Here is a 24,852-nt window from a genome sequence, read left to right as displayed (position 1 = left end):
TCAGTGGAAATACATGAGTTCAACTTTAGTGATAATAAATGAAAACCTGATATTATCATGAAAAATCATCTTTTAAAGCAGCACTCCAGCTTTCAATTCTGTTTGCTCTGAGCTACTTATTTTTCATTCCCTTTTAAAGTTTCTATTTAAACACATCTCTTTGTCACATGCTGTTAAATATTAAAATACCAGGAAAAATCTGCCTGACTTATTTAAGCTGATAATAAGAACAAAACACAGGATGTGTGTGTCCTCCTTCCTTTTCTGGCTGTGGTTAAGCGTTAAGGAGATTTTGAAACCTATAATTACGTAATAATTGGTATCACTACATTCTCTTCCCGATGAAAAGCCAGAATTTTTGTAGTTTGCCACAAAGACAGACAAAAACAAATTGCCTAAGTGGTATTGTCATTTCTTTGCTCCATTGTTTTAAAAGAATTTAGCAAAAGAATCCCTATGCCAAGCTGTAGTTACTGTGCCAATAATCACAAAATGATCTTTCCAACAACATCTCTGGCTAATGAGCTAATTTATAGAGCCATAAATATCACATATTCTCCTAATGTTTGTCAGTATTTATTACAAGAAAAAGAAAACAGTTTAAATATTCAAATTGATGTCAAAAGCTTCTTAGTGCATTTGACTAACAGAAATGTGAGCAATGGTGTCTCACTGGTAAGCTAATATGATGAAATGATAGGAGTTCAAAACCACCTCCTTTGATCTCCAACTATGTAATACTGGTTATACGTTAAAACACTCTATTTAGTTTCCTTTTATCTAAAGGAAATAGTACATCAGCACACCATGTTTTTGAAGCCCCTGGACGGAGTACTATTTTCTTCTGTTTCCTATCACAAGGCTCTAGAGGCAAACTTACTTTTACTTAATATCTTCCTTTCACCTTGATTCTTGTTCTCAATCTTTTTTCTAATAAAAATATTTTTAAAAGTGTGTACCATAAATACTTCCGAAGCCAATGAGCCAATGGAATCTATGTTTTTGTTCCTTTGTTTGTAGAAGTTGGGCTTTTATATTATTTCCGTTATCCTCGTGGCTGTGATACCAGCAAGAGAACACAACATACAAGGAAGGAAGATCGCTAAGTATCAAGCAAAGGGAATGGCGTAGCTGGAAAGAGAGAAGTGTTCAAGGCAGTGCTGTTTGGTGTTAGGCGGTCTCAACAGAGCTCATCTGACTTATTTCTCCTGTGGTTTTACTCAGGTCCACTGCCACACTAGTGGGGACAGATTCAAGGTGGAAAACTCCATTTTGGACTTGTAACTGGTTGCATCTTATGTCAAGTACAGTTACTGTTCGATATATCTCCAGGGGGCTCCTTCAGGGTGGCCCTGCCCCTCCACACCTCTCAACTCCCCATGGGAAGCATATGCATGGCACTGAAAGATGAGATGTTGGGTTTCTTAAAACACACACACACACACATTTGAGGAACAAAGTTGGATGACCTCCAAGGGAAATGATTTGTGACCTGGAAAAGTCTTTGGTTTCACACCTGGAAAGGATGTAGATTCAAGTGGGACCTATAGCTGACGCTAGGAGGAAAACCACTAACATACCCTGTGGGATGCTCAGGCCAACCTGGGGGCCCCTCAGGGCCTTTGAAGTCAGCTGTCCTGGAGTTTATGGGGGCCAGCAAGCCGAGGTGAAGTTGCAGCATCAATAGAGCTCCGCCTCCTGCCTCCCTTCTGGGAAGCCCTATTACCACACATCCATCACACCCTGAAAACCCAGGCGTGCACATGATGGGAAAAATAGTCAATACTGCTTTTCATTTGGTTTTACATGGAATGAAGGAAAGCTCCACTATGCCTTTGAAAAAAGTCACCAGGAGAATTTAGAGGGCCACCAGAAGCAAACCAGTTCTATTATCCTAAAGAAGTTTCCGCACAAATGGCACCTTGATTATTTTGAAACATGGAGCCAGGACTCATGAGGCAGCTTACCTTGCAGGTTGACTCTGGAGACAGGTGGCTGACTAGCAGCAGCTGGGGACCTCCTGTGGAGACCAAGAGGAAAGAAGGCCTGAGTCTTTGTATGAATATCACCTCCATGTCTCCCTCCCCCCAACCCCCGGGATCACTGCGGAGTTTTCCAGGTCATAATGAGCTATCAAATGACATAACGCTATCTCCGGAAGGTGATGTCCCAGAACACTAGTAGATGACTGCAGCCCTCTCACAGCCAGATGGCCTGGAATTTCCCTATGCACAGCCTCCTGGAGGCTCGGACTCTCCAGGAAGGAAGTCGTTTACTCCAGGTCCCTAACCAGCCCCTCTGTTTCAGGTTTCACTGTTCCAGGGGGCCCTCAGACAATACGCTTGCTCAGGAATAACACCAAATGTCAAAGTGGATCCCGATTCCTTTGGCAGCGCTGCAGCAAGTCATGCCAGAGGAGCCCTTAGAGACCAATCAGTCCAGGCCTCCCTTCCGCACCTCAGGAAACTGAGACCCAGAGAGATGAAGTCAGTTGCCAAAAGTCACGCAGGAACAGGAATCCAGTTTCCTTAACCTTTGGAGTGGTCTTTTTGCAGAGGAACTGGGCATTATTCTACATTATAATAAGCCTGCTGATGTCAAGAGTCCAATGAAACAAGCAAACAAATGCAGGCTCCATGAATACTGGGCTCCACCTTTTGTTTTGTGTTTTCCCTTTTTTCTTCTTTATCTCCCAATCCCGCCCACCGCCGCTCCCCACCCTCCCACCCCACCCGCGCCGGTTTTGCTGGTCTCACCAACCTCTTCATGCTTTTTAGAACTTCTGCTTAGCACATTACAGGAAAGCTTCCCCCAAATAGTCTAGAGCAGTGGCCCCCAAACTGTAGGGTCATCAGAATCATCTAGAAGGCTTTACTAAGACCCACGGCTAGACCCAATCTCCAGGGTGTTTGACTGAACTGGCCTGGGGTGAGCTTGTCCATTTCTAAAAGTGCCCGGTGGTACTGATACTGCTGGTCTGGGGAGCCCATTTTCAGAACCACTGGAATAGAGGGCTGTCTGCCCCGTGACAGAGCAACAGGATATTAGCAATAAGCAAGAGAGGGAGACGCTAGGCCAGTCAGTGGTTCTCAAGCATGGATGAGTATCCTACTCACTTGGGGAGCCATTAAAACCATGATTCCCTTCCCCATCCCTGGAGAGGCTATTTCAGTATCTGGGAATCTGTATTTTTCACATAAATCTGTGAATTCTGATGCACAACCAAGTTTGGGAAGGAAGCCACATTCTAAACGACAGAGAATGGCCTGCAAGGATATTGTGAAGAAAGGGTCTCTGTACTGGGATAGCCACAAGTTCTCTTCGCAGATCTGTAAGTGCACCAAATCCATCTATGATCTGTTAGGGGCAATCTAGCTTCTAGGTAGCACACCTGATAGCTGCAGGCTCTGATGGACAGGGATCGCACTTACTGAACATTTACTAGCTAGGTCATCCTAGGCAAGGTACCTTTAAACCCTCTGTGGCCTGACATTTTCTTGTGTAACAAAGTAAGAACGATCGCCCTCCAACAATCACTTTTTTCCCTACTAAACATCATGCTAGGTACTTCTTAGCTTCCACTGGGAATATAATCATCTCATTTTAAGGAGAAGGAAACTGAAGCAGAGGTGAAGAGGTTAAGAAACATGCTGAAGCACACATGGTTTATAATTGGTGTAGTTGAGATTCAAAGCTAAGTCTTTCTGAATCCAAAGTGCATTCTCTTTTCGCTATTCCATCTGCTGATAACACCTGCAGTCATACTGAGGGCTGTTTTTCAGGAAAAGTAAGAGATTAAATTCCAAACTCCTTAGCTTAGCATTCAAAGTCCTCTGCTCTTTGGCCTCAACATACTTTTTCCAGCTTATCAGTTGGAATTCCTGACATTTCATCTCAAACCATTGACTGGCTGTTTGATTTCATGTATCTTGTGCTTCTCCTTAATAGCACTTTAAAACTGTAATTAAAATAGACACTAAGTAGTGTTCAATACAGAACTCTGTAGTTTAAATATAAAATTTATACAGGCAGGGAACAGCTTGTTTACTACTGGATCCCTGGGACCCAGGATGGTCCTTCATATGCCAAGCATTCAGTGAATCCTTAATGAATGGAAGAGGAAGAAAGGAAAGAAGGAAGGAAAGAAAAAGGAAGGAAGGAAGGAAGGAAGGAACGCATACTTTGCCCAAGCCAAACTTGATCGCTTATTTTTCCTTGGACATGCGCTATCCCTTTCCTCACATTGCTCAGGCTATTCCTCTGAAAGGGAACCTCTCTCCGCCCAAATCCACACTTGTAAATATCACCTACCCTTCTGTGATATTGTGATTTAGAATAAGAAATGTATATTTGATCTTTGTCTTCATTCCTACCAGAGAGCTCCTAAAACTCTTGGAATTTGAAGAGAGTTCTAAAAAGTGTCCTTTGTTAGGTTAATGAGATTTATGGAAAGCCTCTAGGTAACCTAAGGATCGGGGCTGACTGCCAGGGGAACCACCTGATTAGAAGGTTGGCACTTTCAGCCCCACCTCAGACTCTGGGGAGACGAGAGGAGCTGGAGACTGAGTTCAGTCATCAGTGGCCAATGATTTGATCAATCCCGGCTATGTAACAAAGCCTCCACAAAAACCCAAAAGGACTGGGTTTGGAGTATCTCCAGGACAGTGAATGTGAGGAGACTGAATCTCTTCCATTTGGCTGTTACTGAATTATATCCTTTTACAATAAACCAGTATTCTAGTAAGTAAACTATTTCTGAGTTCTGTGAGCCACTCTAGCAAATTAATAAAACCCAAGAAGGGAGGTCATGGGAATCTCTGATCTACAGTCAGTGGGTTAGAAGCACTAATAACAAACTGAACTTGCAACTGGTGGCTGAATTGGGGAGAATCTTGCAGGACTGAGCCCTTAACCTGTGGGATCTGATGCTATCTCCAGGCAGGCAGTGTCAGACCGAATTGAATTTTAGGGCACTCAGCTGGCGTTAAGGGAAAATTGCTTGGATGTGTAGGGAAAAAAATCCACACATAGGAATTGGTGTCAGAATCATACCTTCAAAGGTGAAATGCCATCTTCTGCAAAGGATGCCATCATGTTAGCTAAAATGGACCCCTCTTCTAATATCCCATGGTGCTTTGTTTGTACCTTTAGGGTTATTTCCTCCTGTTACAACTCATATGTGCACATATTACCCCTACCGCTAGTCTGTGACCCCACTGAGGGGGGGATCCGGTGCTAACTTCTTTCCGTATATCCTCTGTAGGCCCCACCAACCTGCCTCACAAGTAGTGGGCACTCCATAGATGTTGGTGAACTGTTGATTGAATGAACCCTTGATGTGACAATCATTTGAGAAGCCAAATACCACATGAATGTTTTATCTGGTTTCCTTTTCCTCTACAGTCTCGGTTCTACATACCACTCACTATTCCCACAAACCCAGCATGTGCTCACATTACTGGGCCTTTGCATATGTTTTGCTCCACTCACTATTTTCCTCCTTTATAAGTGGCAGACTCCTTCCCCTGTACAAGGAATCCCCTCAGCCATCACTTCCTCAACTGCGCCTTCCCCACTGTGAGTAGTCACCCTCTGCGTTACTTGTGGCTTGCTGCCCTTGCCCCATTTCTAGCACTGCTCAGACTGTCTTGCAGTTCCTACAGTTCCTATTTTCTTGTCTGTCTCCTCAACTCACCCGTGAGAAATTTAAGCAAAGACTGGATCTTGTTTATTTTTGTAACCTTGGAATTGGCAAAATATTTGTTATGATAGAGGTATTCAATATGTATTCACTGGATTAATAACATGCTGTTAATAATTTTATTTTACCTGTCTTCCTGAGTTCCAAAGAAGGCTTTTGTGCAAGGAGACATGGAACTAGGGGACCCTAAATGTTTGGGAATCTCTGCTTTCTTCACGGTTTGGCTACTCACAGCACCCAATTATCCCAAAGACTTCTTGAAAATGACACAAATTACATAAATCCCTTTGTCCCAGGAGTTAATTTTGAAAACCTAGCTCTTATTTAGAGTTGTTCATTCAGATAAGCATCTGCGTGTGTAAGCTTTGCAAAGGCAAGAACCATATTTATTTGACTTACCACTTACTACTAAGACCTGGTGCAAAAAAAGAGGCTCAACACACATTAAATGAATGAATGACTTCTAGAAGCTGCATTATTGCTTACAGGGCATGAGACTGCCAATTAGAACCTGTCATGAGTGGCAGAAGAAAATGTCATTGGCTGCCCAGTTTCCAGTGGTCCCTAACTTACACAAGAATCATAAGAAGTTATATGCCTGGATTAAAGACAGTGAAATTAAAAGGGAGGATAATTTGGCCACAGCAGTTAATATTTTATAGCCCTGGGGCGCCTGGGTGGCTCAGTTGGTTAAGCGACTGCCTTCGGCTCAGGTCATGATCCTGGAGTCCCTGGATCGAGTCCCGCATCGGGCTCCCTGCTCGGCCGGGAGTCTGCTTCTCCCTCTGACCCTCCCCCCCCGCTCATGTGCTTTCTCTCTCTCATTCTCTCTCTCTCAAATAAATAAATAAAATCTTAAAAAAATATATATTTTAGGGCGCCTGGGTGGCTCAGTTGGTTAAGCGACTGCCTTCGGCTCAGGTCATGATCCTGGAGTCCCGGGATCGAGTCCCGCATCGGGCTCCCTGCTCGGCGGGGAGTCTGCTTCTCCCTCTGACCCTCCTCCCTCTCATGCTCTCTGTCTCTCATTCTCTCTCTCGCAAATAAATAAAAAATTAAAAAAATATATATATATATTTTATAGCCCTGAATAGCACAGTGGAGAAAGAACTGGACTATGAATAAGAAGACAGGAATCCTAGTCCTGGCTCTGGCACCTTCCAACTGTATAGCCCTCGGCAACTCACTGAACCTCTCAGTTTCTTCCTCACTTGGGGAAAGCAGGCGGCAACTAACATTTACTGCTAATTTACAATGTGCCAGCTCCTGTGTGAACACTTTTCCATATATTTCCTCACTTACTCTGAGGAAATTTGGCTGGGTTCTTTCCCCTCTGAATGCTCATGATTTTATTATTCTCAGCTAATTTAAATCCCATGCCAAAAGACATAAAGCAATGAAAGATATACATTGAAAACAAAATTAAGTGGTTATTAATTCTTTCTCAAAGATTACATGCATGTTGATTAAATTATGCCTTTGAAGAACATTGAGACAGAGATGTTACATGATTTTCTGATAGCCATTGGTAATTTCGGCGATGTTAGAGGCACAGTTGAATGATGGGGGACACCTTTTTGCTCCCAGCTGCTCTATACCCTGGTTATCAGACTGAAGAATGGTGGGCATTCTCACTTGTAAGTGATTTCTCCATCAGCTGAAGCCAGTAAATGTTTTAGGGATGCTTATCTGAATTAACAGCTCTAAATGAAAGCCATATTTTCAAAATTAACTCCTAGGACTAAAGAAATAATAGGTTTTAATTTGAAGCCAAGAAATACAGGCCCAATCAAGCATCTCTCAATGGAACATTTCATGGAAGTGCAAGGAAATCACCTCAACAGAAACTGAGATTTTCACCCTTTGGGTGGTAAAGCTCAGGCAGACAATGAGCTATTTTTGTGCAGAGCAAAGAGCCAAAAGATAAAGGAAATCTTGACTTATGAGAAGTATAGTTCTATGTGGGAGTTCCTTTTCATATAATAAACCACACTATCCAGATGTCTCAAGAAAACCATTCCAAGGACAGAATTATTGCTTAAATGTTACGTTTAAGGCAAGGAGTGTTACTCTGGAACCCAAGTCAATGTCCCAGAAAGCAACTTGTGAGCTCCATGAATCTTACAGTTTCAGTTGTTAAGACAAATGAATATGTGGGGGAAATGCTCTCAGATGGTGGACCCATTTTTCTTGTCCTCGGTTTTCTTTCTTTCTTTGAGGGTATTCACTAGAAATAGGTTGGAATGCATTAAATGAACACTCAGTTTTCCAATCTTCCCCTGCTAAGCTGCTTCACTCAGTTCTCAGCCTGAACTGGACAGGCAATCTCAATTTCTGGTGAAACTCTAGTGGTGCATGTGCCCTGCCTTGAACTTTGGTTAGGTGGTGTTGGTTTCAAGAAAATACTTGAAATCAATAAGAGGATCAACTCTGTACAAATATGGGGATGATTCTGAGAAAGATCATCAGATACAACTATCCTACTGCTCCTACTGCTGGTGATCTATTCGGTTTGGTGAGTGTGGTTTGGTGTGGACCAAAGGCGATGCAAAGGGCCATGATTTGGAGAGTGGTCCTCAGCCACAGTGTGAGAATGGACTCTGGGTCAGCTCTGTATGTGACAATTGTGGTCTTAGGGTACTCTAGTTCCTGAAGGTTTATGTGTCTCAAACCCTCAAGGCTGTGGAAAGACCTGATTTTCAAGAAAGTAGCTTGAGCTGACATAGCCTATTATTCAACACGGTTAGGCCGAATGCCCCCGTAGTTACAGAAAAATAATATTCAGGTTGCTTGCTAACACACAGTAACTGAAGACATCCCCTACCCCTTTGCCCTGGAGCCATGCAGTACAATGACCTTGAGTCATGCTAAACTAAAGAAGCCTTTGAAATGTATCCTTATTAATCTTTCTTCCCCAGTTCCTACCTCCATCATCTCTTGGTCCATGGCTTCACTCCAAATATTTTTTTAAAATCACTTATTTATTTATTTTGAGAGAGAGAGAGTGGGGAGAGGGGCAGAGGCAGAGAGAGAGAGAGAGTCTCAAGCAGGCTCCACACTCAGCGAGGAGCCCGATGCAGGGCTCTATCTCAGGACACTGAAAACATGACCTGAGCCGAAATCAAGAGTCAGATGCTTAACTGACTGAGCCACCCAGGTGCCCAATTCACTCCTAATATTTTAATTCCTGAAAACACTCTCCTAGCTCATGTCTCTGCCTTTGGGCTCTCTGACCTTCATCTATTCCATAAATTCTTCCTAAATGACTCTCTGTTAAAAAACCTTTAGAGATTTCTTCCCATAACCAAAAAGACTTAAGGGGTGGGAGTGAATGCAAAGATGTGAGGTAATAAAAATAGAATATATTGGTCCCTGCTCCCAATTTCTGACACAGAGCTCCTAAAACTCTTGTAACTTTCTAAGTGACAAGAGCACTAGGAGCATCTTTTGTTCTAATGAGGCAACTCTGGGTGGGCTCCTAGGAGGGGCTGGTCACCAGAAGGACCAAGCCATGATTAAGGGCTTAGAATTTTCAGCTCTATCTCCCATCCTCCAGAGAGGGGAGAGGGGCTAAAAGCAGAGTTAATAATTGATCATGTCTATGTGATGAAGCCTCCATAAAATCCCAATAGCATAGGGTTCAGAGAGCTTCTGAGGCTGGTGAACATACCTACCCTGGGAGGGTGATGCCCTCCAATCCCACAGGGACAGAAGCTCCTATGTTCAGAACTCTCCCAGACTTCACCCTAGGTATCTCTTCATCTGGCTGTGCATGTGTGCTTTTATCATGTCCTTTAGTCAACTGGTAAAGGTAAGTAAGTGTTTCTCTGAGTTCTGTGAGCCATTCTGGCAAATTAATTGAACCTGAGGAGGGGCCTGTTGGAAGCTGCAATCTGTAGGCCGTAGGTGAGAAGCACGGTGACTGACATCTGAGTGGGAGGTGGTCCTGTGGGACAGAGCCTTTAATCTAGGATCTGACGGTATCTCCAGGTAGATAGTGTCAGAACCGAGTTAAATTGTAGGACACCCAGCTGGTGTCCGAGACTTGCTTGTTGTTGTGAGAGCAGGGGACCTCCACACATTTGGTGACCAGAGTGTCAGAAACGAAGTGTTTTCTGTTAGGGAGACTCACAGGGAAGAAAAACACAGGAAGAACTGGGTTTTCCCTACATAGGAAGAAAACAACTGTTTTTCCTTACAAAGTACACTGCAATGAGAGTCAGGATATCAGGCTTCAGGTCTGACTCTGCTCTTCACCAGCAGTGGTGTGTTCTTGTGCAAGTCATTTGATCTCCCTAGGCTTTGTCTCCTTGTCCACAGAGTGGGGGCAACAACACCTGCCATACATAGCATTTATGGTGATTCTAACTGAGATAATGGATGTGAAAACTCCAAAGTGTTACACTGTCTGGATTCAGCAAGAGAAATGTAACTATCAATTATAATAGCTCACATTTACAGAGCACCTACGATGTGCTAGATGCTGTTACAAACGCTCTATAAATATCAACTCATTTCATCCTCAGAACAACTCTATTTTATAGATTGGGAAACTGAGATGTAGAGAAGTTGTACCCAAGTCACATAGCTGTAAAGTGGTAAGATTGGGTTATGAAATCAATAGGTATGGCCCCAGAGGCCCTAGTCTGTACAGAAGAAAAGGTGGGTAAAGGGAAGGAATCTCTTCTGAAAAAATAATTTTCCAAATAATTGGTGGTCTTTCTCCAACAATTATTTATTCAAAAATTTATATGTGTGATGAATATTTATGGCACATACACTATGTGTCAGGCATTTTGCTACATATTAGAAATTCGAGGAAGAGTAAATTTAATTCTAAAGGGACCTCAAAGGACATGCAGTCTGGTGGTGGGCAGAGACCCATAAACGGTGTGATAAGTTTGGGAGAGTGCTCTGGGGCCACGGAGGGGCACCCAGCCAGGCTTGGTGGGGTCAGGGGAAGCATTCTGGTGAAGGTGATACTACAGATGAGCTATGAAAGACAAGTAGGATTTAGCCAGGCAATCACTGGCAGGTGAAGAGAGATGTTTTAGGAAGACAGAACAGTAAGTCCATAATTAGGATGGAAAATAGAACATGCAGGGAACAATCAGACCACAGTTGTTAGGATGTGATCCCATGTGGCCAGAGACCTGATCTGATTATTCACCACCATATGCTCTGGCACTTCCTATTTGAATACAAGCTTTGAAAGAGCAGAAAACTTGTCTGTTTTGGTCACTATTATATTACCAGTTCCCAGTAAAAGGTGGTGCTCAACAAACATTTGTCAAACACATACATGTATGCATGGATGAATAGTATATACTAAATAAATACTTCTTGGGTGAATCATTTAATAAATGAACAAACAGGGAGTATCACTACAAAAGAGGCTGGGCAAGTCTCTAGATTCATGTATACTGCATCAAATATAAACCCAATCAATTATCAATCAAACTAACTTGAGTTGGATCATGAGGTGCCCTGGGCGCCATTCTATGATCATTGATTCTAGGACCTGCTGATAACCTGTGATGATCTTTTAAAATGCTGGATAGTGAACTGCATAGCACTTAGACTCACAGATTGAAATGATTTTGGAGGAGAAAGTTATGTGAGAATATCGAGTTCAAACCTTTCATTATAAAGATGAGGAGACCAAGGTTCAGCAATGTTCATTGAAATGACCAAGGTTATATAGTTACTGGGGTGGGGGGGGGCAGAGGAAAAGATAACCCCAGTCTTATTCATCAAATTGCATGAACCTGTTTATATAGTATCAAAAAAAGGCAACTTGGACTTGAGCTTTTTGCTACCTTTAATCTTGCATTTGAATCTCTGAGTTCATTAATAGCTATTCCAAAAGAATTTTAGTAGAATTTATGGCTGTTACTGATAAGTATTCATACTTTCCAAAGTAGTAAATGTAAATGTCAACAAAAATCCTCACCTCACTCTTCCACTTGTTGAACTCCTACCGTCTACTAAGTGTTAAGGGTACAAAGATTCACAAGATCCAGACTAATTTCTAACGTCTCACCAGTTCTAAAATACTATGGTGCTCCATCCTATTGTCAAATTTCATCATGTGTCCTAACTTAGTTTGCAGGGCAAAGTTCCGTGCAATGGTATTTTTTTTCCTTCTTTTTTTTTTTTTTTTAAATTTTTTTTATTCTTATGTTAATCCCCATACATTACATCATTAGTTTTAGATGAAGTGTTCCATGATTCATTGTTTGTGCATAACACCCAGTGCTCCATGCAGAATGTGCCCTCCTCAATACCCACCACCAGGCTAACCCATCCTCCCACCCCCCTTTTTCCTTCTTTTTAATGTGGCTCAATGTTTTTGCCTTTATGGAAGGGATTCATAACTCCACAAAAAGTCCATGCTTACTTGTTGGATGCTCCATGAAGGTTTGTCAGTAGAGTAAAGTTGTTTCTCACACTCCGCAAGCTGGCGAGGACCTAGAAGGCCAATGATCAGGACGGTTAGGAACGAAGGGAGATGAATGGGCAGATTCAGAGGCCACACTTAGAAACTGCACCCAGGGGCAGAGGGAGAGTGAGCCAGGGCCAGCATGATACATACCTGGGCAAAAGGTGTTACAATCAAGTCATCGCCATGTCTGGTGAAAGAGAGAAAAGAAACCCGTAAAAATGAATTTGAATTATAACTAGGACATATAAGCTGTAATATTAAACCATATCAGTGTTAGCAACACAAATGTTACACAAGTCCTTCTACCTGGATATAAGGCACGACTGATCTCGGCAGAAACGGGAACCTTAGGAATTTGAAAGAACAAAATACCAGGTTCATGGCTCCTGGGCTTATGGTGACACCGAAAAGCACTTGAAAGGAAGCATATATCCTCAGGGTACATTCCCATTAAATAGCAGACCCGGAGTACTGTAATTCAAAGCGACTTGGTTGCCAGAGCCAGGAAATTCAAAGGGAAGGCTGGCTGCTCACAAGCACACACAGAGTTGGAAAAAATGGCATAACAGTCTGGATAAAGGTTAACTTTGGATTTCCTGGCTTTTGTTGATTTGAACCACAGCCTTAATGCCATTTAAACACAGATTTCTGTCTGGGAATCCCATTACTTTTTGTTTTTAATATAACTTTTTTTTCTGAAAGTACCCAAGGAAAAGCTTTTAATAGGAGTGCACAGACTGAGCCTACTATTTCCATATCACTCTTGCTCATTTTGTCCCAAAGATCTGAGCAAGCCATACCTAGCGTTATGTAAATCTATGCTTAGGAACAGTCAAAAGTATGTTTTCAGAAATGCACTCTCTCTCTGGCACATACTTCAATAAATCTACCTAAGCCCGCATTCAGCAAGCTCTCCATGAAGTCATCAGAAGACACATTGTCGTAGGCTGCAGACACAAAATCAGGCCAATTTATTGTTTGTGAATCGAGACAGCTGCATAGAAGTTGGTGGACAACGAATTTCCTTCACTGTCTGATCTTCTCTGTCCTCATGATCGCCATACATATATGGCACCTTATTTGTTTATAATGTGAGCGCAACCAATGATTATTAAGCACCTGCCCTGTATCAGGCATTATAGGGACGTAGAGACGCAGAGCTGAACAACACATACGTCCATGTGGGCCTCTTCTCTAACACGGGCTTTTACTTTCAGGTCTTATTTAATATAATACTTTGCTTTCTACCTTTGTCTTTAGCTGGAAGTCCCCCTTCAAGTCCCCCTAGTCAAGTTCTTGTGCATCTACTTTGAACAATGACTATAAAAAGAACACTGACGAAAGCATTCTTTGCTCCCGCACTAAGCACTTTATGTCCATTATCTCATTTAATTCTTATAACAAGGCTTAAGGCAGGTACCCTTAATATTCCCATTTTAAAGATGATGTCAAGGCTTGGAGAAGTTAAGCTACTGCTTAACGAACACATAGTAAGCAGAAGAGCTAAGATTGTTTGATTCCAAAAATCTGTGCTTTTAACCATTATATTACCTACTTTATGGTGACCCTGCAGAGTTGGCATATTGAATTATACAGAATCCATGACCCCCCCCCCCACTCCCCCAATTACAACACTCTAGGGGAAACAGAAAAAATATTCAAAACACCACAATGGACACAGAATGAGAAACACAAACCCTTAATGGGGAAACTTAGTGGGGTGTAAAGGAGAGGTAATAATTACAAATTAGAGGAAGTAGGGCAGGCTTGATTGAATGAACGGTTTTGAGATGAACGGTGAAGGGCAGGCTCTAAAGAGCACAGACGGTAGATGCCACCAATGAGAGAAATGGCAAGAACAAAGGCACTGAAATGGGAAAGTACTGAACATGCTGACTGAGATGCTTGGTGGCTGTTTGGGCAGAGTTGAACACATTAACTAGAGATGTTTTTAGAGGATAAGATTGGAAGGTGCCCCACACTCATGGGTGGTATGGACCACGGTTGTGGAGGTGGTGCTTAACTCACAAGGAAGAAAGTTGCTGGTGAAGGTTTTGAGTGAGATAGGCAAGCAGAAAAGTGCTTTAGAAAGTAAAATGCTATGGACACCAAGAGACAGACTGGAGAGAGGACAGAGCCAGGAAGAATGGTTAGAGGGATAATGCAGTCATTCAGATGAGAAGACATCGGTGAGGCAGAGGAAGAAACAGGAAAAGACAATTTGAGGAGACCCTAAGTGTCTTGCCAAGGACTCAGCATTTAATTGGCTAAGGGGTCATAAAGAAATACTATGTCAGTTTAAAAAATGGGTGTGTGGAAAATAGTGAAGTCATGAGCAAAAATAAGAAAGTAAGGAGAACATGGGGGAGGAGATATGTCACTTTCCCACAAGCTGAATTTTAAGATCCTCACTGATATCCCAGTGGAGACATCAAGCAGGAAGACTGAAATATGGAACTGGAGCTATACATTTCAGAGTTACCTACCACAGTGCTGAAACTAAAGCAATGGCAGGGAGTGGCTTCTGGAGGTGGGGGAAGAGAGAGAAAGGGAGCCCAAGGTGGAGCCTCAGGATTCTTGGAAAAAAGCCAAAGGAGAGACTGAAGAAGGCACTGAGGGGAGCAGTTGTGATAAATGCGGGGTAGTGAACTGTACCGAGAGTTGCCCCTTCACTTTACATGGTGAAATAGCTTGCTATTTGTTCAGATTTCTGCTATGAAGTTCACATTGCTCATAAGGCATCAGGGTGAGTTGGGGATGTAAGGTAATGGAGTTAAGAGTTAAACAGGTCATCTAAGGCTCCTGGATTTCAGGTCTAAATACTCAGTAAAAGCTAAACATATAAATAAATCTCATACATATGTAGCACCTAAAGCTGATGAATTGTTGCATGGATGGGGAGTTACTAAAATGGTACAAAGTAATGATTAAAGGGAGGTAAACACTAAGGGGGCACCCTGTCAGCATGACTTCATCATCATGGAACTTCTGGAGTTTAGGAAAGCAGAAAATTCAGAAGCAAGAGATGGACTTGCAGGTCCCCAGCGTTGGTTCCCTTAAAGGATTTGAATGGCAAAAGCTCATGCTGTACATCAGGTAGTAGCTGCTAGAGGAAAGAATCAGACAATTTACAGGTAATTTATAGCAAGTATAGGAAAGAAACAAAACAAAATTCTTATCTGAGTACAGCCAGAATATTTATGAAACTATTCTAAAACTTTTAACCATAATTTCATATATTAATGATTAGAGTAAGATGGCATGGAAATAACAAAATTAATCATGATTAATTATGAAAACTGATGTTCTTCGTTTCCCAAACCTCTAGAGAGGGCAATGCCAGATGTTCAGAACCATGGCACAAGCGACATCTAGTGACAAACTCAGCACATTACAATTTTGTAGACTGATTAGTGACGAGAACTCCGTAGGTTTTCGATTGAGTGTAGGTCTGCACTAAACAGTGAAATGCATTTCCAGAAAGCAAAAAGGCTACTTCCTTCTGCTATACCCTCTGGATTCCATTAATTTTGTCTTTCTCTGTGTCATACCTACACATAGGATTTTACTTGTAACACTGACTTTAGTCTGTCTTACAGAGTGACATATACTATTGCAGTCAAGAGCACAGATTTTGGAGCCAGACAGCATTGGCTTGTTTCTGAGTTGCACAATTACTAGCTATGAGACATTAGATAACCTCCCTAGGCCTCAATTTCTTTATCTGTAAAGTGAGGTGTTGTAAGAATGAAATGAGTTATTACACATGTACAACTCATAAGCCTTGGCACATAAAAGCATTTGCTCATGTAGTTATAGTTATTCTTATTAGTAATAGGTATCATTATTATTATTATTAAAGAATTGCATGTCTATCTTCCCCACTGGTGAGAACTTTTTTGGGAGAGTCATATCTGCCCCTATTGCAGTCAAGAGAACTAATATTGTACTTTCCAGTTTACAAAGCATTTTCACATACATTATTTCATGGGATAAGAGAATGTTCTTGACCCTAAAAAATGGCTCAACCAGCTATCTTGTTGGTCAAGCCTGAAACCTCCCCCACAGTCAGCGACCAGACCCTGCTTATGCTAACTTGCAAATATTTATTAATTGCTCGCTGGATCTTTTCTAATGTAGTTCCCTACCCTCTATTACGTGGATTACCAAAGCAGTCTTCCATTTGGCTCTTGGACACTAGTCTTTAGGCTTGTCCACTGTACAAACCACTCTTTACTGTAATCAGAACTATCTTTCAAAAACATTCATCTGGTTATGTATTTTCCTGCTTAAAAACCTTTTAGTAGCTCCCCACTGATTTCCGTTCAGCATAAAGACCAACTCCTTCGGATAGGTGCTTCATGATGAGGTTCCTGCTTACTTCTCTAGCCTTGCCTCTCACCACTTCCTCATCCACTCACATTCTCTGCCTCAGCTGCACTGAGCTGCGCTTCTCCATAATGCTTCTGACAACTAGAGAGTAGTTAGCACGTAGCCCTTCTTCCTGCATAACCCTCTGCCTGGCTAACTCTTCTGGCTTAGCTCTGACTGCTCAAAGTGGGCTACTCACTTGAGTCCTCTGCATACCTTTCTGCGACTGCCCTTATTCAAAGATATCAAAATTGCCTATAGACTTAACTCATCCTTTAGCTGCCTTGAAGACACAGAAAATGTCTTATTTGTTAGCAAGTGCCTAAATTTAAGTTTTTGTTAGAAGAAAGAATGAATATGATCCTCATAACAGCTGGGAAGGTAGGCAGAGCAGAGATTAATATCATTATTTTTATTTTTCATCTTCATTTTGAGTCTGTATTTATACTAAATATCCATATGATTTAATCATCCACACTCCCTGGACTTAAGCCTTGGTTCCCCGTTTATTAGGCACATTACTTAACTTCCGTAAGCATCAATGTCTTTGTCTTTAAGACAAGAAAATTATAGTACCAACTCAAGTAAGATTATGGGAATTAAATGAGTTAACAGATGTACTTTAAATAGTCCCTAGCACATAGAAAATGCACTTTTATTTTACGTGCACTTTTATTTACAGATACTTTAGACACTGTAAAGGAGATTCAATGCCAAAGTCATGATGCTAGTAAGCGTGATGGCTGTAGGTCTAACTCAAGTCTTAAACACCACATTGTACTTTTTTGGTAGCCCATTAATAAACTGGTCTTAAATTCAAGGGAGCAGTTATTAATGCTTTCCCTCTTCGTTCTTAGGTCTTATTTCCCTTGAGTGCCCTCTCTAGAGACCATTTAGTTCTCACACAAATGGTAGCTTTAAAGAGCTCTTTGCCTATATAAGGCTTTGCAAATGGGGTGACCAAATGAAGGAAATATGGATCTTCCCTCCCTGTGGATTTGCAGGTGGACTGTCAGAACTCCATCCTGTTCAGGGTGGTTCCTGCCACAGTTTTGAACAACGTAACTGGTCTTACCAGTTTCCAGGACTTCATGTTCCCATTGGGAAATCTGTACCTCTGTGTACAAAGGCAATTACGTTAGAGATGACTATAACACAGGAACAAAAGAGAAATCAGCAGAGTATTGCCACATCTAAGAAAGCATATGAAATTTCCTCAGGGGACCCAATGATGATCTTGTTTTCTTTACTAGAAAGCCTCATTTCAGTCTCTCTTTTGTTGCTAAAAGTTAAAGCCCATTTTCAATTCACATTTTTACTCCTAATATCTTCTCACTCACTCTCCCTGCCTATGTTTCCTCTTACTCTTCTGAAAGTGTTCAGATGAGAAATGTGGAAAAGCTAGCATTGTCTCTATCCTGGGGTTTAATACAGACAGAGGAATTACACAAGTTTTCCTACATAAATCCATGATGGCGCTGTGCTGAATATGAGGAGCTCCTGAGCAGGGAGCGTCCCATAGCCCCCACCCAGTGGCCTTCACATCAGGACTCTAGACCTATCATTGTCCTTCTTTTTCTTGGCTCCATAGGTAGAAGGCAGGAAAAGCAGTAAGAGGCTTGGGGGGTGCTGTTCCTCTATTCATTTCAATTCACTCTGAAGAGTAAGAATCAAGTGAAATACTTGTTTTTAAAGATTTTATTTATTTATTTGACAGAGAGAGACACAGCGAGAGAGGGAACACAAGCAGGGGGAGTGGGAGAGGGAGAAGCAGGCTCCCCATAGAGCAGGGAGCCTGATGTGGGGCCCGATCCCAGGACCCCGGGATCACGACCCGAGCCGAAGGCAGACGCCTACGGACTGAGCCACCCAGGCTCCCCCAAGTGAAATACTTTTGAGAGCATTACTTCAGTGTAGTTCAAAGCTACTTGTGTGAAACTGGACTTTCCAACATGGTCCTGATAAAATGAAATACTGGAAAAATATGGATATTATTCAAGCTCCTCTTCCTAAACTGACAGATATATAAAAGTTTTACTGGAATGTTGAAACATTTGCAAAATAAAAAATTGTGCCATTTTTATTCACTCAAAGATTTTAATAGATTCTATTATCAGTATCTTTGATAGGGTGATCTTATGTTGCCCACTGTGTTTTCTTGGGAAGGGCTATTCTTTATTATGAAAGTGTGTCCTTTCTAAATTTTTTTTCCTTTTAATTCTAAGAAGTATTTAAAAAAAAAAAACAGTGAGAATGATACTAGACAACTTACATAGACAATTCTTATTTGCCTAAATCTAAAGTTGGCAACGCTACGTAGGTTCTAAGTTAGGGGGGAAATTTTGCTGGTTGGTAAAATTGAAAAGAGGATAAACGGTGAATATTAGGGACCCTACATGCAGAGTCATTCAGAATTAGATGTCTCTTTTTAGAGCTGTAGAATGAGTTGGACTGTAATCTCTAAGGTCTCCTCAAGTTCAAAATTTTCATAACCTTTGGGTCTTAAAAAAATCATCAGAGTTTAATCTGAAATTCAGTTGGAACCTTCTGGGAAGCCTCAGAATGACCCTGACACTCATCATGCTGTTTGGCAAGAGTTTGGGGAACTGTGAGCTGCCTTCCAAAGCTAGTCTTTTACTGGTCACACGCTATGTGAATGAAGCTCTAATTACTTTCGGCTCACCCCGTTTCCTATGCTCTCCACCTACGACGTCTAGAGAGGTGTTTCTCTTGGTAAAAGAGGAAATTCCAGGTAGACTCAGCCAAGCCCCCATGCCAACCTTGGTCAAAAACACCCTTGGTTCTACATGATGTGCAGCAAAGTGGTCACCTCTCCTCCAGCCTCAGGCACCTTGACTCTGCACTCATCTGTTTTCTACCGGGTGGTAGAGATTCTACTTTGCAGTTTGAAGAACATAGGCAAATAGAATCGAAAAAGTTTCAAATATGGTCAGTCTTAGCTACATCATGGGATATAGCATGGCATACAGTCATGGGATGGGGCAGTTTTCTCAGTCTCTCAGAGGCTCACTTTCATTATCTATACAGCGGAGATAACAGTGGTACCTACCTGACAGGACTGTTGTGAAGATTAAAAGAAATAACACATATCTCAGGGCCGCTGGCCCTGTGGTAAGCACTCATTAAATGTTTCCTTCCACTCCGTAGTAGAGTTATGTGGGTGTTCCTCTTACCTTTCTTATTAACTATAGCCTCCCTGAGAGCATGCAACCTTTCTGAGAATATCTGTTTTTAACTCATTTGTGATTTTTCCACTGTTTTGTTAATCTTTTATCCCCAGAGCCTAGCACACTGCATAGCACATGGGAGAGATTCAGGAAGTATTTGCCAAATGAATGAATACATGAATTTTGGCCCATCCAATGATTGAGACATTTTAGGCCAGGGGTGCATCTGTTAGAATTTGTTGGCAGAAATGCCCTGGGGAATCCTTTCTCACTGGTAGCTTTTAAAATGTCCCCTGCCCCCTTTCATAAGAGAGTGACCCTCTTTAGCTTCTTTCCCAACAGCACAAGAGAGCCCAGTGGAAATTTCCAGGCCGGAGACTTTAGGGAGCTACCAATATTTTTATAACATACAATGTTAAAAACAATTGTACGTGTGCCCAGAAATCTTTTAAGGCATGAATTCTGGCATCCAACTTTATTTGGTTTCAGAAATTTAATAAACGAGTAATACAACCCGTCATTGTTCTTTAAAAATTAGAGATCTACAATTAATAGCAGCAAAACAAAAACGTCAGCTCTGTTTAATAGGGTGCTGGAGTGTGTTGTGTCTCACCAAGGAGCCAGGCAACAAGTGGGTACTGAGTTAAGGTTCCAGAGAAGGGACACAGACATGTGGCTGGATGACAGCTTATTAAAGGTCACCAAGCAAAGACCACTGAGAAAGGAGGCATGTCCCCAACTACTGTTTTTCTTTTTCACCATAGCCTCATGCAAACTGCACATGCTGTGGAAAATTCAAGTATGATTTGCAAAAAGTGTTAACTTTCTCAACCCATAAATGATTCAACAGTTCAGGAAATGAAGCTGAATGACAATTTAAAGAAAAAAAAAAAGGATCAATAACAGACGAAAACTGCACACTGTGCCTGAGATTTTCATACCCTTGGAAAGCCCAGCGACATATTTCTCATGCTGTAGAGCACTAATGTCTTCTAAGGATCATCATCACCTCTGCTCATGTTCACTTTTCTCCTCCCTCCTTCCCACAGGTTAAAGGGGGAACAGTTGTTGTTGCTGCTGTGACAGGTTAAAGGTGAGGTAAGTGTGAGACAGGGGCTACCCGGGGCTAGTACTTACTGCTCGCTTGGAAGTGAAGAGTTTCGTGACATCGCCTTTGGTGACAAATCATAGTCGCTGTCTGATCTGTAGAGAAAGGACTCTCTGCGCTGGCTGTGCCCGGGAAAGGTGGCATGGAGCACCAACCCAGAGGAAGAGCTGGCCTGGGGGTCCAGGGGGCTCCGACCTGGGCAAGGGCCATTTTCCACATCAAAGCTTAAGAGAAAGCAAAAAACGCTGGTCACATAAGCATGGAGGAGGACATCGGACGCACAAACATGGAGAACCAATGTGTGCCAGGCATCTTACATAAAACTTTACATTGTACGAATATTTTCATCTTCCAGACAGCTCTGAGTTGTAGTCATTATTATTCTCATGGTGTACAAAGGAAACAGTCCCACAGAAGTCCAGTCTTTAGTGAATAGTGGAGGCAGGATGTGAACCCTGGAGCAAAGCAAAACCCATGGCCTTTCAGGGGCAAGAGCAACTTGGACAAATTCAGAATAAGAGCCAACCATAAAGTCATTTGGTGATAACAAGCAACTCCAGAGACAGCATCCAACACAGCTCTAGATGTCAGACGCCAAACTATCACTTAAATCAGTCTCCGTAGCTGGGAGGCTTCTTCCTGCCATAAATAAACATCACGATCTCATTAAAGATACAATATGCATATTTCTCAATGTTTCAGGAACAAAGTGCTATCCTGAAAACATTCACTGGCTGTTTAGATGGGAGGCCCAGTCTGAGACTTAATATTCATATGCAAGTTTAACCACAGAAAATGATTTAATTAATCTGATAATGTCAAATTACCCTCCAGGTATGCAGAGGCTTTATCCCTGGAGGAGGGTCTAGCCACTGGCTCCAGCACAGGAGAGCCATTAGGGTTTCCAGTCAGTCGGCTCACCCTAGGAAGGTACCCTCAAGCCCAGATGAGTCGAACAAGCTCTGATCAATGAACACACTGATGCGAGCAGTGGAGATCTTGTCTCTTGTCCTCTCTCTCTCCCCAGCCTGGTATCAGTTAGGCACTGTGTCCTTCCCAAGCTCTCCATCATCCCCTATGCATCTTCCTCGCATGCACTACCTCCCGTTGCTTTAAACTGCCAGGAACCCTCTTGCCTACCATTTCTCTAGACCACTCACTGGTCTCCAGCTACAGCTCTGCAGAGAGGTACTGAAGAAGGTATGAAGCTGGGAATGTTCTCTCCTCCGAGCTAGACCACAAGAGAGGGCTTCCTTCACACTCATCCAGCTGCCATCATTTATTTCTATACTCATGGTCTTTTCTTTCACTAGTTCTTACAACCCGCTGTCTTGGGGTGAATTTTGCTTATATTTCTCTAGTTTACAAATTGCTTTCTGATCTATATGATTCCACTTACCCCTCATTACAACCCTATGAAGTATATAGTATGACAACACTCTACAGTTGAGGAAAATGAGGCTTAGAGAGATTTTAAATACTTGTTCAAGGTTACATGCTCGTATCTTGTAGGATGAGTACTGGAAGACCCAAGTCTTCCAATTCCTTTCTCTACCACCCCAGACTTCTCTAATCACAGCGTATCAGAATGGCTTGCTGGCTAGCTGAGTACAGTTTTTCTTCTGAATTCAAACAAAATTTGTGTTTGGTATGTAGAGAGTCAGTAAGATTATGAGCAGCCTTGACTGTTATCTTGAATGAGGACAGGAGAAGCAGCAAATTACCCTGAAGCTGTAGGTTTCTTTGAGACAGGAAAGAAGAAATAACAGAATGCAGGGTTATAATGCTTCCCTGGAGACCATTCTGAGAAGCTGCTTTTAGCCCACCTACAAACACCAGGTGTCTGATAAGAAGCAGCAGGTGAGAATCTCTGGTTAAAAGGACAAGAAAGAGCCATAACAATCCAATATGTATTTGGACTTCCAAGGCACCAGTGCATGGATTTTCGCAGCAGGCTAATGGTCTGGGATGGGGCTGCCTTTCAAAGACTGCAGGCAAGCAGGCAGGTGGGCAAATCACTTACACCCGCTTGTTTCTCTGCCTGCCGAGAGACAGAGCTATGCTGTAAGCCAGCTACATTGCAGTGAGTGAAACTATAATGAAAGCTGACTTGCAAACTTTCCTTGGGGGAGATCTATACTAGTTGCCGGGCGAAATAAAGAGCTCCTTTGTGGAGAAGGGCTCCTTTGTGCCACCCAGATCCTGTACAACCAGTAGGTCCTGACGTTGGCTCTGAACTCTTCTTAAGGACAAAGAGGGAAGTTCTTAAAAGGTGAACATGGCCCTACAGAAAGCTTAAGAGTGGGCACGAGCTTTGAAGTTTCATGTGCACTCATGTTATTCATTTGGGATGTATCTGTTCAGCCTTGATGGATATTAAAACACTGAAATACTTTTGTAACAGTTGGCAGCCAGCCGTTGCCCCAGGCCCTCCAGAATTTGCTGGTCTCCCCCGTGATGCAGTAACTAAAGGGTTGGTGTCTGGAACAGCAGGGGTCTCTAGGTTTAGCCCTATGGCCTGCGTCCATTTAATTGGTCAGCGCCATGCAGTAGCAGTCATCAAACATTATGAATGCGTGTTCCTGTGCTAAAATATTAGACAGGCACCAAGTGGGTACGCCGACCAAAGTCTTAGAACTTTTTCCACTGAGAGTTTCCACCAGGCCTCACTCTGCCCTATGTTCTGCTAGAGGCATTCCTGGTGGGCAGAAAGTTTAAGCTCACAAGGCATTACCCTTAAAGTAGATGTCACAAGGCATTCTGTCCCCAGGGTTGGTATATAAGAGGCTTGGCCCTACTGGGTAAGCAGGGACTAGACCTAGACACCAAACTCTCTCTGTACTGTTCCCTTTTGTTTTTGTTTTTGTTTTGTTTTGTTTTTCTTCATTCTTTACCATGCCTAAACTTTAAACTCCTAGAAGAGCTTGCTGGAATTCAGAAGAAGCCAGGGAAGAATTCTGGTGCAAAGAAGCAGTCTCAGTGAGACAAACGGCCTTTCATATTCCCTGGGGCACTGTTTCAAAGCAACCAACACAGATGTACAACTTAGGAACAAACATGAATCACCAACCAGACACCAGCCCCAGTCACAGCAAAATTAGCGGGCAGACATCACAATACATCCCGCAGATCCAGGGTGGGAGGAGGGGTGTGGGCAAGGGGAAGATTGAGGACAGACCTAACAAGCAAAATGAATAGACCACACAAACTGAAACACAATTAGGGAGAAAATGGAATCTGAAATATCAGAAACAAACACATAAATGGGGATAATTCATTTAGGATGAATTATGTGGGATAAATTTTTTGCGCCTGCCTTAATCAGGACACACATTTCACCTTTAGGCTTCTTTGTATTAAAAAAATCATCATAATAGTTTTATATATTAAATAAAACAGACAATAGAGAAAAAAATACCACTTTTATTAGTTTAGTATGTTTCCTTCTGCAAATTTTTTTCCTGTAGGCTTGGATCATGATTTTTTTGTACAAGTATTTTCATGTACTGCGGTTTCTGAAATTATCATTTTCCAGGTCCTGGCACTTAATGGTTCACCCAGACACCGTACCATACTTTCTTAAACATTTTCTTTACTGTTGGCATTGCGCTTATGATCTTAAATAATATTATAGTTGATATCTTTGAACCTACAGCTACTGTAATATTTAGATGAGGTCACTCAGATGTTTCAGATTAAGAGAGGATGTCACTCGTGAGTTTCTGAATATTTCACTGTACTTCCCTGGAAAGGATTGTCCATATCCAGCATGTGGACACAAACAGTATTACCTTTTCTCTAGGTTTGGAGAAAGTCCCAGAAACGGCTCTCTCCTGTCCAGGATTCTGCATGCTACCCTCCCTCATGATTCTGCCTGCTTCTCCCTGCCTGGGCCAATCGCCGTGGGCTGAATCAATGGCTCCTTGTCTAAGACTGAATATTTCAACAACGTTCTCCTGCTTTGTATCTAGAGTCTCAGCTTCTCGAGGCCGTGGGGGTAGCAGGTGACCCTGGGGGTAAGAAGCGGCGCTCCCGGAAA

At 42.3% G+C, this 24,852-nt stretch overlaps 1 protein-coding gene across 2 annotated transcripts in view; it reads right to left on the bottom strand.

Annotated features, from left to right (window-relative positions):
• PDE4B (phosphodiesterase 4B) overlaps positions 1-24,852 on the bottom strand; it is a 429,564-nt gene that overhangs the window by 98,542 nt on the left and 306,170 nt on the right. For both annotated transcript variants that reach the window (XM_021680003.1, XM_021680004.1), the window contains 4 exons: positions 20,843-21,037; positions 12,297-12,333; positions 12,102-12,172; positions 1,968-2,020 (listed from right to left, as the gene is read on the bottom strand). In XM_021680003.1, the coding sequence (XP_021535678.1) occupies positions 1,968-2,020; positions 12,102-12,172; positions 12,297-12,333; positions 20,843-21,037 (356 nt within the window). The remainder of the gene's footprint in view (positions 1-1,967; positions 2,021-12,101; positions 12,173-12,296; positions 12,334-20,842; positions 21,038-24,852) is intronic.

The sequence above is a fragment of the Neomonachus schauinslandi genome, chromosome 4 (genome assembly GCF_002201575.2).
Source record: "Neomonachus schauinslandi chromosome 4, ASM220157v2, whole genome shotgun sequence".
In the NCBI taxonomy this organism is placed as follows: domain Eukaryota; kingdom Metazoa; phylum Chordata; class Mammalia; order Carnivora; family Phocidae; genus Neomonachus; species Neomonachus schauinslandi.
The sequence above is the reverse complement of the archived record's forward strand: the minus strand, read 5'-3'. Positions and strand labels throughout refer to the sequence as shown.